General features: G+C 38.6%; 1 protein-coding gene across 1 annotated transcript; it reads left to right on the plus strand.

Annotated features, from left to right (window-relative positions):
- Positions 1 to 114: 114 nt before the first annotated feature.
- ATP5PB (ATP synthase peripheral stalk-membrane subunit b) lies at positions 115 to 13321 on the plus strand. Its single transcript, XM_019730440.3, has 7 exons — positions 115 to 270; positions 546 to 582; positions 4389 to 4534; positions 6574 to 6737; positions 7181 to 7306; positions 11739 to 11918; positions 12903 to 13321. Exons 1-7 carry the CDS (start codon positions 231 to 233, stop codon positions 12978 to 12980), a joined length of 771 nt encoding a protein of 256 aa, XP_019585999.2. The 5' UTR covers positions 115 to 230; the 3' UTR covers positions 12981 to 13321.
- The last annotated feature ends 1492 nt before the right edge of the window (positions 13322 to 14813 follow it).

Raw genomic sequence — 14813 nt, forward strand, 5'->3', positions numbered from 1 at the left:
ATTGCTTCGACGCTCCCATTCCGCGTTCCCGCTGAGGCCCTTGGGCAACAAGTTCGCCGGGATCTGTACCTCTTATCGCGAGAATAAGAATTCACGACGAAGTTGAAGGGACGGAGGGCTCACGTTCTCTTCTCGCGAGACTTGCGAGCGACCATCTTGCTCCTGCCCCTAATAGACTCCCTGTCCAGGTCACCGGGACGCAGAGACCGCCGAGCGGGCCCTCGCTGACCATGTTGTCTCGGGTGGTACTTTCTACCGTCGCCACAGCGGGTGAGAGGTGTAAACCCTGGTCGGGGCTATCAGACTGCAAAGAAGCGTGTCTCGGGTTACGTGGTAGGAGTGGAAGGAAAGGGGGTGAAGAAAGGTGCAGCGAAGCTTGGGCCTGAGTGAAGGAGCGATTAGCGCCGCTCCGAAGGTGACCCTGGGGTCTCGGGGGACAGGAGAGAGGGGTGCATGGCCTTCGTGATCGGGGCCCGCGGGTACCGAGGAAGGCACAAACCAAATTTCACCTTGACCTCGCTGACCTGTGCCTTGTGTGTTTGCAGCCCCCTGTATGAAGAACGCAGCCCTCCTCGGTCCAGGGTAAGTGAGAGGGCGTAATACTGCCCTTCCTTGTTTTATCATCGCGTTTCGCTTCTCGGTGACCTTCTCTTAGCTTTAGGCTGGAAATTACCTTTCTTTAGGTAATTTTGGGACGGGTAAAGCCTCATTCAAACATTGTGCTTTTGTAACTGTCCGGAACGTCGTCTTACAAGCTAATGGCAAAGATTAAGCGTGTAAGTGATGTGTTCCAACTAAACTAGAAATTGGTTTTGATGTCTTGTAAGCCCCGCCCCTCTCACTTGTGACCTTCACCAAAGGTACGTCGTTGCCACAGCCTGAATCAGAGTTCCTAGATTGCATACCCAAGAACAAGTTTTTTGTTTTGTTTTTGATTAACTTTCTTGGGGTAACATTGGTTAATAACATTAAGTTTCAAACGTACAATTCTATAGTACATCATCTGTATATTGCGTTATGTGTTTACCACCCAAGGACTAGTCTCCTTCTAGCACCGTTTATTTGACCCTCTTCATCCTCCCCCCTAACCCCCCCACTTCTCCGCTGGTAACCCCCGTACTGTTGTTTGTCTATGAGTTTGTTTATTTTGTTTGTTCATTTGTTGCTTCCTGTTTTATAGCCTACATATGAGTTAACAAGTTTCGTTAAATGAAACAATGAAGCATGTTGTTTTCGGTCTGTCTCCCAGATCCTGACTTTTACTACCAAATCATAAGAGTCAGAGAAATTCATTGATTCAGTAGATATTTATTTGTCTCCCATATAAGCAGAGATAGGAGAATGAGTAAGACTGAGTACCTGCCTTCATTGCTCACACACAATCTAGAGAGAAGGCAGGACTCCACAGCTAGAAGAAAGAGATACACCTGGCTCCCCACTTACCAGCTGTGTGACCTCCATTTCCTCATCTACAAATGGAGATAATGGCACATTATGGGCTATGAAAATGAAGAGACTTGATTCCTCTGAAGCTATAAAAACTGTCTGGTAGATAATGTGTGCAGTATTAAATATTAGCAGCTGTTATTGTTAATATTATTTCACAAAACATGTCAGTTTTCTTTGGAATTTCTCTTTTTAGTTCCAAACTTAAATCTTACAAAATTTGGTAACTGTTCTATGGCTTGAAAAGGTGGCTTTAATCTAGCTGTAATTTTTTGTATAGGCAATAAAGTGAGGCTATAATTGACTATCAGAGAAAAAAAGATTCCATACAGACAAGTAAATAACCATAATACAAGAAATAAAATACATACCTATGATACAAGGAACATCTTGGTTTCTCTTTCTTTCACGTTCCGTGTCTAATACATTAGAAGGGCTCTTCCACCAGATTAAATCTGTACTCTGACCACAGCTACTGGAGTGTATAAACCTCCATCACCTTGCGCCTAGGCTGTTGCAGTAGTCTCTTAGCTGGTCTCCTTGCATCTCTCTTCTTGTCCCATTACAGCCCATTCTCACACTAGCCATAGGGAGTATGTCAATCCTCACCCAACCCCCAGAAACCTTCCAGAGCTCCCCATCCCACTTGAAATAAAATCCCAACTTAACATGACCCAGAAGGCCCCAAATGAATTGATCCCATCCTACCTCTTGATTTATCTCTTTCCGTTGTCTTTTTAGCTTATTCTGCAGCCATACTGACCTTCTTGCTGTTCCTCTGAAAATGTCCAAACTTACTTTTGCCTCAGGATCTTTGTACTTGCTCTTCTTTCTTTTCCTCAGGTCATTGGCTCAAATGTTTTCGGGCCTCCTACCAACAATGCCTTTCTTCTACTCTGTTACTGCCTGCCCCCTTACCTTGCTCCATTTTTCTTCGTAGAACTTACAGCTGCCTGAAATTGTGTATGGACCTGTACACTCACATTAGCGTGTTGCTGAAAGCTGAGGCTTTGTCTACTGATTGCTGTGCTCACAGGGCCTGGCAGCAGTAGAAAGTCAGTAAATGTTTTGTGGAGTGATTGAATGTTAGCCCAAGATTGGAAGGCCTTCATAAAGGATTTACTTGAGATGTTCTGAAGGCTGGTTGGATTTGGCAGTTATCACTTTCCAGGCAGAAGGAGCAGCATGAAGCATCTTTTTGGTTTTTTGTTGTTTGTTTTTGAGAGCTCTGAGTAGTTCCATATGGTTGGAAGGCAGGAGAATAAGTTAAGGTGAGGATTTAAAACTTGACAGGTGCTGAAATGTATGTTATATTAAGTAGTTTATTTTCTGTAGACAGGAGAGAGCCTGTTGAAGGGTTTTAAAGTCAGATTTGCATTTTAAAAGCATTGTCAGCAGTGGGAGGGGGCTGATTTAAGGGGTATTTGAGGTTTTTGATTGTTAATGAGTTTAGGCAAGAGATAAAACAAGTTGGGGAGAGGCTTTGTGTCAGCCTGAAGCAAGTTCTCTGGTGCTATGATTAAATCAGTGGTTCTCAACCTGGGGTGATTTTTTTCCCCTCCATCGGACATTTGGCAATGTCTGCAGACATTTTTGGTTGTCACCAGTGGGTAAGAGGAGATGCTACCTACCGTAGAAGCCCCTAAGGTATATAAAAGCCACAGGGATTCTAGTAATCACTTTACAGTGCACAGAATAGTTTTCCACAACGAAGAATTGCCAGTGGTCTAAAATGTCAGTAACGCTGAGGTTGAGAACCCTGATTTCAATGAAAGAATCTCGAGCATGAATCTCAGATTTCAAAGTTGGTGGGGTAGAACTAACATTGAAAAGACAAGCAATGAACCAAAATCAATGAAATAATATAAATTCTTACATTGCAAGAATAGAGGTAGAGAGAGTGGAGAGGTAGGGGACAAAAATATACTGAGTATTTGAAGGAGACTAAGCTTGACAGCAGGTGTGAAAAAGACCTAGAGGATTTTATGTCATCAAAAACTTAATGAGACACCTGTATTTTATAACTGCTAAAATGCAATCTTAGGCTACTTTAATACAAGAATAATTTGCAAATCCATGGTAATAGTACAATAATTCAAGTTCAAAACATGTATTTGTAGAATGAATGATTTGGTCAAGCTGTATTTAGAATATTGTGCTACGTTTTGTATACCTCGCTTTTATAAACACAACCAGAGAGCTCCTTGTGGACGGTCAGGCTTGTGAGGGGACGCAGATGTTTCACCCAGACACGTGAATGTTGTTTTTCTTACAGAGAAAAATCAAATTAGAATCAATGGATGGAGGTTTCAAGGACGTACGTAGCAGTTCAATTCAAAGATGAACATGGAGCTATCGCACACTGAAAAAACGTTTCACGTAGTGGTTAGTTAGAACCCGTCAAGGAGCTCACAACCCAGGGGACGTGTATTAGCTAGCCACTTCCATAGAACTTTACCATATGCCAAACACCATTCTAAACTTTCCACGTGTTAATAACTCAGTTAATTCTCACAACAATCCTATATGGTCATATCCTGTATTCCCACTTTATTTAGAGAAATTGGAAATTACAAAAGCTTGTCACTTGCTCAAAGTCAAGTGGCAGGTTTAGGATTTGAACCCAAGTCTGGCTGCAGAGTCTACGTACTTAGTATTTCAGTGCTGATAAACATAGAAGGTGCTAGAGAGATGACTGATGAGACTTAGAAGGGATTCTAGTATTGAGTAGAAGGTGACACGTGGGTTTAAGTAAGTCATTTGTCCTTGTCACACAGCTAATTATTGGCCCCTAACCGTCCTGTTCCTGGTCTGTTCTCTTTCTATTATGACAGTGGGAAACTGCCTCAATCCTCATCCCTATTCATTGTTTCTACTAATTGTTCATACGTTGTGTTCTCTTTAAAGAATAGGCTTTGAATTTGTGTCATTGCTACCTGTAGGGTATTGCAGGCCACAAGGATCTTTCACACTGGGCGGCCGAGTCAGGCCCCTGTACCACCGCTTCCTGAATACGGGGGGAAAGTTCGTCATGGGCTGATCCCTGAGGAATTCTTTCAGTTCCTTTATCCTAAAACCGGTGTAACAGGTGAGCATTTGCCCAGCGTTTGATCGTATGTTTGGGTGGTATAGTTTATGTTACCCTAGGATTTTAGTGGCCTCTTACCTCTTCCACATTCACCACGAAAATCAAGTCAGCTGTTTTTAAAAGTGAATTGTGGAAGTGATTAAATATAACGATTTGGTTGCTCTAACTTGACTTTGGAATAAATTCCTTAGAGATTTTAACTTGATTTTATAGCGTTGTCTCCATTTGTTAATATACCAGATTTACTGAATGCTTACTCTGCCAGGCACTGTTCTAGGCGTACAGTGGTTAACTAAGGTGCCTGCCATCATGAAACATCCATTCTGTTGTAGGATAGATAATAAAGAAATGAGTAACTTCATGTATACAGTCAGGTAAGGGAAAGAGCTGTGGATGAAAATAAAGCCAGGTAAAGCAATAGAGGTTATTAAGTTGTATAGATAAGCACGAGAACAGAAATGGGGTCATATTTATCAGTTTTTCCCCTTTGAAAAAGTCATAAACTGTTCTGAAACCTTGCGTTTTTATACTGCAGTGTGCTTGCATTTAATGTTATTTAATCCTTAACAGTCCTATGAAGACATTTTTATTGCCCAGAAAAACTAGAAAACCAAGAATTTGCCAAGATTCATTCTCTCTTTAGTGACTGAATTATACTTGAATCAGGTTCTCCAATTAAGTTCAGTGTTCTTTCTATTATACACACTGCCTTTCCTGCTATACCCAAATATTGCTATGACTATGGAACATTGGAAACCAAAGATTGTTTTTTTAACCCTCAGGGAGTGGCCTAAAATAGCATTTCCCTAACTGAAATTGCAAGAACCATTAGTGTCTTCAGATCTTCGTAGATGATTAAAATGTTACATATGATAGGCTTTTTTGCAAATTTACATTTAAAATTTATATATTGAAGGCAAATAAAGAAAAAACTGTTGCAACTTTGTATGGGAAACTGGGTAAAATATATCTGAGACTGCAGTTCACTCTTGAACAATGGGTTGGACTGCGTGGGTCCACTTGTGCGGATTTTTTTCAATAAATACTATAAATGTATTTTCTTTATGATATTCTTTTCTCACTTTATTGTAAGAATATAGTATAATATATAACATACAAAATGTGTGTTAATCAGCTGTTTATGTTATCAGTAAGACTTCCGGCAACAGTAGGCTGTTAGTGAAGTTTGGGGGGATTTAAAAGTTCTATGTGATTTTTGACTATGTGGAGGGGGGTTGTTACCCCTAACATTTCCACTCCTGCATTGTTCAGGAGTCAGCTGTATAATCCTTTTACTCTCGTAATACATCCTAGCATCCTTTGGTACTAATGTTGCTCCGAAATACTGTAAAATGCTTCCCTAAAGTCCTGCTTTGTCCCTGCTTAGCATCTTGTGAGGCACAGAGGAAAATCCTAAAGAAATGTACATTGTGGTTAGTGTCATTGCAGAGCTCATGCTGGTTAAAGAAAAAGATAGCCATATTTGAAGCATTAGAATTAGATGCTACAGGAATTGAGAGTCCTGATGTTTAATTCTTCCATACACACATACACACACACACACACACACACACTATAGTTTTTGTTTGTTGGGTGTTTTTTTTTGGCTTATGATCAGTGTCAGGTTCCTATTCAATAAAAATAGGCAAGAGTAGACAAATGTCATCCTGGCCAATGTTCACAGTCAATAAATTGTATATTTTGCTGCACAAATTACTTCTGAAAGTTATAGAATAGTTGCTATTTGTTGAGCATTTGTGCCAGGCACTTTACACACATTATTTCTCTATTTCATCAACCCTGTGAAAAAGGTGTTGTTCCCATTTTACAGACAAGAAAACTATTCTCAGAGATTATTTATATTGCTCAGTTTCTTATAAGTTGCAGAGTCAGATTCCTTGAGTCCAGATTCTTGTTCTTTCAATTCTACCATACTGCATCTGTCTTTGAATCTGATTATTTTAAATCATTACTTAACTTTGCCATCAGCTAATCAAATGTAGAAGTATCCACCATAAAATAACTTTTTCTTCTTTTAGGACCCTATGTGCTCGGAACTGGGCTTATCTTATATTTTCTATCCAAAGAAATATATGTGGTTACACCAGAGACCATCTCTGCCGTATCAACAATAGGGTTGCTTGTCTATGTAATTAAAAAATATGGTGCCTCTATTGGGGAATTTGCTGATAAACTCAATGAGGTAAGAGCCATAAATCTTATTTCCCATTTACACTGTAGCCGCAGCATCAAGCCCATCAAGTGATGTTTTTAGTATGAATGTAGATATAGTCACATGTGTATTTAATATATATATGATTTATATATATACTATTAGTATATATATAAGTAGAAATGAATCTAATTACAATGAATGCATTATATAGGTGTTATTGTTCGCTACTAATTTGAAATCACAAGTTGAGATCAATTTTTTAAAATTCACCAAACTTTCTCCAGCTTTTCTAGTTTCGTTCATTCAACAACATATTGTGTAGTTGTTATAGACAATTCCTCATGTCTCCCTATTTGTGCGTATGTGGTTGTTTTTGTAAATGAGGGATATAACTTTGAGGAAGCATCAAATGAATTTGCTTTGATTACCCTTGGTGCTTTCACTGACCTTCGTTATAATTATAATTGCAGCAAAAAATTGCCCAACTAGAAGAGGCGAAGCAGGCTTCCATGAAATACATCCAGGATGCAATCAATCTGGAGAAGTCACAGCAGGCACTGGTTCAAAAGCGCCACTACCTTTTCGATGTCCAGAGGGTAGGTGTCAGAACTTTCCAAGGAGAATGAAGTTACTCACTTGTGTGCATTGAAAACAAAAATTTAGAATTTCTTATATAAGGAATAGTTGAGTAGGTTGAGCATATTTTATTTAGAAAAGAGAAGATTTGAATGGTGGTTGGCAGTTATAGCTACTTAGACATTTAAGACCTATCATGTGGATAAATAATTAGATTATTATTCTAAAATTAGAATAAAAGCATATTTTGGATCCACACAAACATCTTGAGGAATATGTTCAAGTAGTTTGTTGTTATTCACGTGGAGCCCAGTATGTTACGCCTGATATTTAAAATGAGATGTCCTGTATTGCAATTTTATGTGACAGAAGTACCTCTAAGTGAAAAATGAGATGCTAAGGTGAAGTCAGTATCTGAACTATTAAGGTTCCAAGCCAGTGTTTCTTAGTGTGGTCTCAGTACCACGTGCGCAGGGTCGTCTGGTATAGGTTTTTGGCCCCATTGCAAGACTGTGGAATCAGAACCTCTGCTGGGAGCTACCCAAGAATCTGTATTTTTAAAAACAAGATCTCTAAAGATTCTTAAGCCCATGAATGTTTGAAAACCTCAGAAAATTTTAAAACTTGTTTCCATGCATATTTAGGTTACAACCAGAGAGTGCTTTCTGCCTCATATATAATATGTACACACAAACGAAACTTGGCTTTTGAAGATGTAGCTCTTTCAAAAGAATCAAATGATAGTTGTTTAAGTTTTTATTTATTTATGAAACATTTATTTAATAGATATTTATTGAGTTCTTCCTGTGTGGAAACACCAGTCAAGGCAGGTACTGGGAATACAGAGAGAACAAAACAAAGTCCTTCTTCATGGAGTCTGCTAGCCAAGGTTTGAGAGAAGGACAGAAAAAAAAATTGAGCAGACGTGGTAATAAGTGCTCTATGTACCATAAGCTGGTGTGAAAGGAAAAGAGATTTTAGGAGGGAGTTACTCTTTTTATTGAACAGTCTAGAAAGGCTGCTAAAGTGATATTTGAACAGAGACCTGAAGAAGTAATGGGGTAAGCTGTGTGGATTTCTGGGGAAATAGTATTCTAGGAAACAGTAGAAGGAAGAACAATTGCAGCTTGCTTGGTATAGTCAAGGAAAAGTACGGAGGCCAGTTTAGTCCAAGTGGAATGGGTGAGGTTAACAACAAAAGCAAGCAAGGCAGAGAGCGGCCAGGGGCTCCTGTGGCCCTGTGGCGTAGATCATGTGACGTTTTACAGGCTTCTGTAAAAACTTGGACTTGTGTTCTGATGCGAGTCATTGAAGCCTTTAGAGGAGTGATAGGATCTCACCTACCTTTTGAAAGGTCACTCTGATTGCTTTGTTGCAAATAGCCTTTGGTCTTGTGTGCATTGGTTTGAAATGCCTGTGAGTTAGCAAAGTACATTAGTTGGGTAGACCATTGAATATATGTGTCTGGAATTGATGGGGGAGAATTCCAGGCTGGAGATTTGGGACTCATGAGCTTACAGGTGGCACTTAAAGCCGCAAGTCTGGAACATGAGGGCAAAAACAGGTGAAAACAAGGACTATTTCAATTTGTAGTTGCCCTGTTTATGTTCAAGGAGTAAAGGGCCTACGAATTTGCCATTGGATTTAGCAACATGGAGGTTCTTGGTGACCTAGGTGAGGGCTGTTTTCGTGAAGTAATTGGAGTAGGTTGAAGAAAAAAATGGAAGGAAAGACATTGGAGTCAGTACAGACAACTGTCAAAATAGTCTAGGAGTTTTATTGTAATGGTGGGCAAAGAAATTAGTAGCTAGGATGGGAGGATGTAGGAATTGAGAGAGTTTTTTTTAAAAAATGAGAAGTATGTTAGCATCTGATAGAAGTTAGTAGAGAGAGAAATGAATGCAAGGAAGGGGTGGGGGGAATGTGCTGGTGTGATGTCCTTCATAGGCCAGAGGGCTTAGAAGAGAACTCACAAGGGCACGAGTTGCCGTCAAAAGCGTAGGCAGTTCAGTCATAGATACAGAAAGGAAGGCCAAGGGTTCAGGCAGATTGATTTGTGTGCTGGTGGAAGTTTGTGGAAATTCTTTTATTGCTTCCTTTTCTCCGTGAAAAGGGAGGAAGGTCATTTGCTGAATGAAAATAGTCAAGGATATATTGGAGATTTGAGGAAAATGAGGAGCAGGAGAGTGAGTGAACTAAAGAAATGTACTTAGAAGTATTAAGGGCCTACTTGAGATTAGTATCTCAAGCCTTTGTATTTAACAGACCTGTAAGGAATCTCATTGCAGAATTAGAAGATGACAGTGTCCCTGTCACCATTAAGATGATGGTGAACTGGATGTAGGAGCTGATGTTATTAGAGAAGAGGAAGAAATAAGAGGTATTAAAAATTAGAAAGGACAAACTTACTCTTGCTCTTATAGATCACCTGGTTATATACCTAGAAAACCTAAGAGAGTCAACATAACTTAAAACAATAAGCAAATTCAGCAAGGTGTTTAGATATAAAATTAATATCAAGTAAACAAAATCAAAATCAGTAGCATTCTGTTACAAATAGTCAATTAGAAAATGTACTGGAAGAAGATGCACCTTTTAGGAAAAGATGCCTAGAAATAAACTTAACTAGAAATGTATAATTTTTTTACTTTGTAAAATATTTGTGAGGTATAAGGTTCTAAGAACCCTGTTCTTAGAATGGAAGACTACACATTATAAAGATAGCGATTCTCCCTCCTTTAATCTCTAAATGTAACAACATTCCTGGAAAGAAAATACTAAGAGATGGGGGTGGTGATTATTGGCCAAACTGCTTATTAATAGAAAAAGTAAAAAAGAATATCCAGGAGTATTCTGAAAAAAATGAAGTCATGAGGAACAGTCCTATCAAATACTAACACCCATAAAACTGTAAGGAACTTTAAGTAGTGTGGTACAGTATGTGAATAGAAAGTCAGATTGACACAACAGATGCAGAGGTCGAGAGACCTACACGTGGAAGGCAATTGAGACGGATGGCATTTTCATCTTAGCGGAGGAAAGATAAACGAGTACTTCTGTAGATAGTATAACGTTTGTTTCCTACCATCTACCTCATACTAAAATAAAGTTCAAATGAATTAAAGATCTTAACTAAGAACTGAAACCATAACAAATAGAAAAAGAGAACGTGAAAAGAAATACAATACCCTTGGAGTTGACGAGACCTTTCTAATAAAGACAACAATATCCAGAAACTTATGTGTGGTGACAGATGCTAACTAGACTCATTGTGGTAATTATTTCACAGTATATACAAATATCAAATCATTATGTTTTATACCTGCAATTAATATGATGTATGTTAATTATATCTCAAAAATAAAAATGTGGAAACTACAGGAGGAAAAGTTGTTGGATTGATCTCATAAAAATTTTAAAATTTTACATGTAAAATTACCAGAAACAAAGTTAAATGACAGGCTGGGAGGAATACATGCATTCCATGTGACACAAAAGGGTAGTTTCCTGAAGAGAGCCCAACATCCCAATAGAAAACTAGGCATAGGAGATGGACAATTCATAAAGACATAAGAAAATGTAAATGGCTTCTAAATATGTAAATTTTCTCCATAGAGAATGACAATTGAAAGTGATTTTTTTTTTTCCGGCTTATCAGAATAGTGGGGAGTAAAAAATTTTGTAAACAAAAGGTCAGGGTTCGGAGTAACACATTTGTGTTGCTGGTAGGAGAATGAAGTGGTACAGCTTTTCTGAGGACTTTGGAAACATTAATCATAATTTAAAATGGATCTTTAAGAACATGGGCTTTGTAGCCTGAAGTTCTTGTATTCAGAGCTTGACTTCACAAGGTTAGCTCTTTAACCTTGGACAAGTTCCTTAGCTTCTGCCTCAGTTTCTTCACTGTAAAACGCATGTAATAATAGTAACTATCCCATGGTGTGATACGAGACCTAGTTGAATGGACACATAGTGTTTAGAACACAGTAGGTACTCAGCAGATGGGAGCTATTATTTGACCCAGCAAATACTCACATGTAAGTGCAAAGACATACAATATATACAGCATTATTTATAGCAGAAAAAATTGTAAGTAACCTAACTTATTAATAGAGCTTAGTTAAATAAAGTATGGATTATGGGACACCGATGTTGTAGAATCCAATGTAACTTAAAATTGAGGTGGGTCTACATGGCATAATTAGTAACAGTGATGTATGTGTGCATATACCTATATTTTGTTTATCAAATATTTCTGGGAAGGTATACAAGAAACAGGACGTTGGTGGCCTATGGGGGGTGGGGCCGGAGGAGACTTGCTGCTGTGTATATTTAAAAAGAATTTTGCATAAAATGCAAGAAAGGTGGGGTATTCTAACTGGCAGAATCCTCAGCGTGGAAGTGATCCATCAACTATGCAAATACTTTTCATCGTTCTTAATTTTGCTTCAGAATAACATTGCGATGGCCTTGGAGGTCACTTACCGGGAACGGCTGCATAGAGTATACAGGGAGGTAAAGAATCGCCTGGACTATCAGATCTCTGTGCAGAACATGATGCGGCGAAAGGAACAAGAGCACATGATAAACTGGGTGGAGAAGCACGTGGTACAGAGCATCTCTGCACAGCAGGTACGGGGTGTTTAAAGCTTCTGGAGCTGGCTCGTGTCTGGCAAGCATCTGCTGATGGCTCTGTTAGAATACGAATAGGCAAGGATTCCCTAGCTAGAGACAGTGGGGTGGCCCTGGTTCCTTTTTCTGGCTAGTGGTAACCTAGAAAAGGCTGCATTACTGCCATGGTGGCTTTCCTCCTCCAAGTTTCGTTAAGGGTCTCTGACCTCGTAGGTTAAAAGGGTGGAAAGATGGTTCAAAACACTGTTTGTGGCAGACTTGTTGTCCAGTTCCATCATTTGGGAGAAACGTTAACCAGCATACTTAATTTTTTTGTAAAACAGAGACTGGACAAGGCTGTATTTGAGCCCATTCCATTCCTAATTCTGTGATTTTCATTCCATTTCTTCTTCCCAGCTGCCTGATTTATTGGTCTTGAACAGAAAAGAAATGTTTTCTATTATTTACCTAAACTTTATTTTCTTTTTTAAAAATTGGTGTTTTCTATTTCTGTCATTTTTTCTTTCCCGGATATACAATATACTTAATAAATTATTTTTAATAAACTATCTTTTACATAAAAATATGCTTATTTTAAAAACTTGGAAAATACAAAAAAGAGTTTAAAAGTTCTTTTCATTCTTAACGTTTCTGTATTATGATATTTGTTAGGTTGGTATTTTTCAAGCAGCTGTTAGCTGTACAAGCTAACATCGATGGTACATGGTTACAGGAGTATCTGGCTTTGAACTCTGTACGTTTCACTCATAAAAGCTATGAGCCAGGGGATTTTAATTAATTCCTTGGATTTGCTTAAAATAAGTTGCATCTCTCCTTGTTAAATAGTTAAATAATTCCTACTAGTCTATCATATTAAGCTAGTAACTCATCTTGAGATTGTGTAGGAACTTCAAGGTCTTGTAGGATGGATCCTTTAGAATTACGGTGTTTATACCCGTCTGTGATTTGGAAAGATCTAACCAGATTTCTCTTTCCTTATCACAGGAAAAGGAGACAATTGCCAAGTGCATTGCAGATCTAAAGCTGCTTGCAAAGAAGGCCCAAGCACAGCCAGTTATGTAAACGCAGCTATGCCGATTGAGACAGCTAGAAACAGTTGACTGACTAAATGGAAACTATGTGACAAAGTCTTTCTGTATTGCGGCCTACTGAAGTTACACTTTACCCTACTTAAAAATGAAATGCTTGAGTTTCACATAGTGAAAGAATTAAAACAAACAATCTATTGGCCAGTGAGATGTTTCTTGTCCTTCTTGCTCTGTATTTTGAGGTGTTCCATAATCACTTTTGAATAAGCAGTTTGCTCTTAATAAAATTTGGTACCTGACTAAAGACTACCAAGTTATGGTTTAAATTTGTAATTAATTTTACCATCTTGCAATAAACTGACAGTTGAAACAAGATTTTTCAAATTGTATAGTTTTCTCAAATATTTCAACCTTTGTCACGTGGGTAAAAATTAAAGATGTCATTGAACTGATAACCTTGTTTATGAGACTCTTAGTGGTAAGCTATTTCTGGCTAACTGATTATGGGACATTTAAAGCTTTTTAGTATTAAAATAAGGAAATATTGTATATCAAATTATCATTGACTTTATCGTCATTTTAGTAGTATGTCTATAGAAAATATGGACTCAACGTGTCGTAAAATTACTCTTAAGAATCCAGCCGATAAATGGGAAAATTCTGCCCGCCCTTAGGTTTGTCTACATTTAATTCTCCCATACTTTAAGGATTTATTTACCTGTATACAAGTGGACAACTTACATGGTAGGAAATATTTGAAAATATGTATCATGGGTAATTGCTATTTTCATTGATTTCCTAGGATTTTAACTTAGGTAACAATCATTTGGGTAAATATTTATTGATGGCTGTGTATTCACCTACAGAAATCAGATTGGCATCTTCATTGTTACTTAACAGAGTTTGACAGGGACAGCAGGGGTCACCACATTATTCATTTAACAATTGTAAACACCTCGTTCATACTAAGCACCATCCTGCGCTGATCATATGGAGAGAAAAGTCCCTACCTCAAAGAGCTAAAAATCTGCTGGCAAGGCCGTAAGGATGCATGATACAATACAGACTTGGGATGACAAAGGTGAGCTTTGACAATAGGACAAATAACTATCAGCATTCAATCAGAGGAACAACTGCTATTCATAGATACATGTTTACGTATAAGGGATTTCACTTTATGTTATTGTGGGAGCTGATTAAGCAGTCTAAGGCTGTTATCTTTGTTTCTGATACAGGAGTGGGAAGTCCACAGAACAGGCAGTTAAGGGAAAATGGATGTAAAGTGGGAGAGGGTAGGAATGAGGAAATCACAAGCACAAACCCTTGTCAGTTTTTATTACCTCTGACCTTGATTGTCCTGCAAAACCCCAGGCTCTTTATCACACACACCGACACCAAAGGTTCAGAGAAGCTGAAGGCCGATCCAGAGAAAGGCTGGGAAGTTGCAGGCCCAGCCACAGCTGGTGAGCCAACATCCCAACAACATGCATGAGCTACAAAATAGTTGCTCCTTCACATCTGCCCTCTACAATTGCTCAAGAATTTCTTGTGGCTCACTCTTACTAGAACATCGGAAGAGAATTCTGGAAAGTAGTTCAGCCTAACCAAGTTGACAATATTACGAACCATGGCAATCCTATCAAATGTTAAGCTGACTGAGTAACTTAATCCTAGTCCCAAGAAGTCAATAAAAGCATCCAGTAAAATATGGAGCGAGCAGAAAGGCGACAGGTCAGAAAAGTCGTGGCTGAGCTGGTATTTGAAAGGCAGTTAATCCAAAGAATGGGGGGGGTTAGAGCCCAGCAGATGGAGCAGCGTTTGTGATTGTAGAGCCAATGTAGGAGAGTCACATTTTTAAATTCTCAAG

The sequence above is a fragment of the Rhinolophus sinicus genome, chromosome 7 (genome assembly GCF_057876585.1).
Source record: "Rhinolophus sinicus isolate RSI-liver-muscle chromosome 7, RSI-T2T, whole genome shotgun sequence".
NCBI lineage: Eukaryota > Metazoa > Chordata > Mammalia > Chiroptera > Rhinolophidae > Rhinolophus > Rhinolophus sinicus.

Excerpts from the sequence above, each read along its gene's own strand:
- ATP5PB (XM_019730440.3), top strand. The coding sequence starts at position 231 with ATGTTGTCTCGGGTGGTACTTTCTACCGTCGCCACAGCGG. Across the intron at positions 4,535-6,573 it reads TCCTAAAACCGGTGTAACAG|GACCCTATGTGCTCGGAACT; the intron begins GTGAGCATTTGC and ends TTCTTCTTTTAG. Across the intron at positions 7,307-11,738 it reads ACCTTTTCGATGTCCAGAGG|AATAACATTGCGATGGCCTT; the intron begins GTAGGTGTCAGA and ends ATTTTGCTTCAG.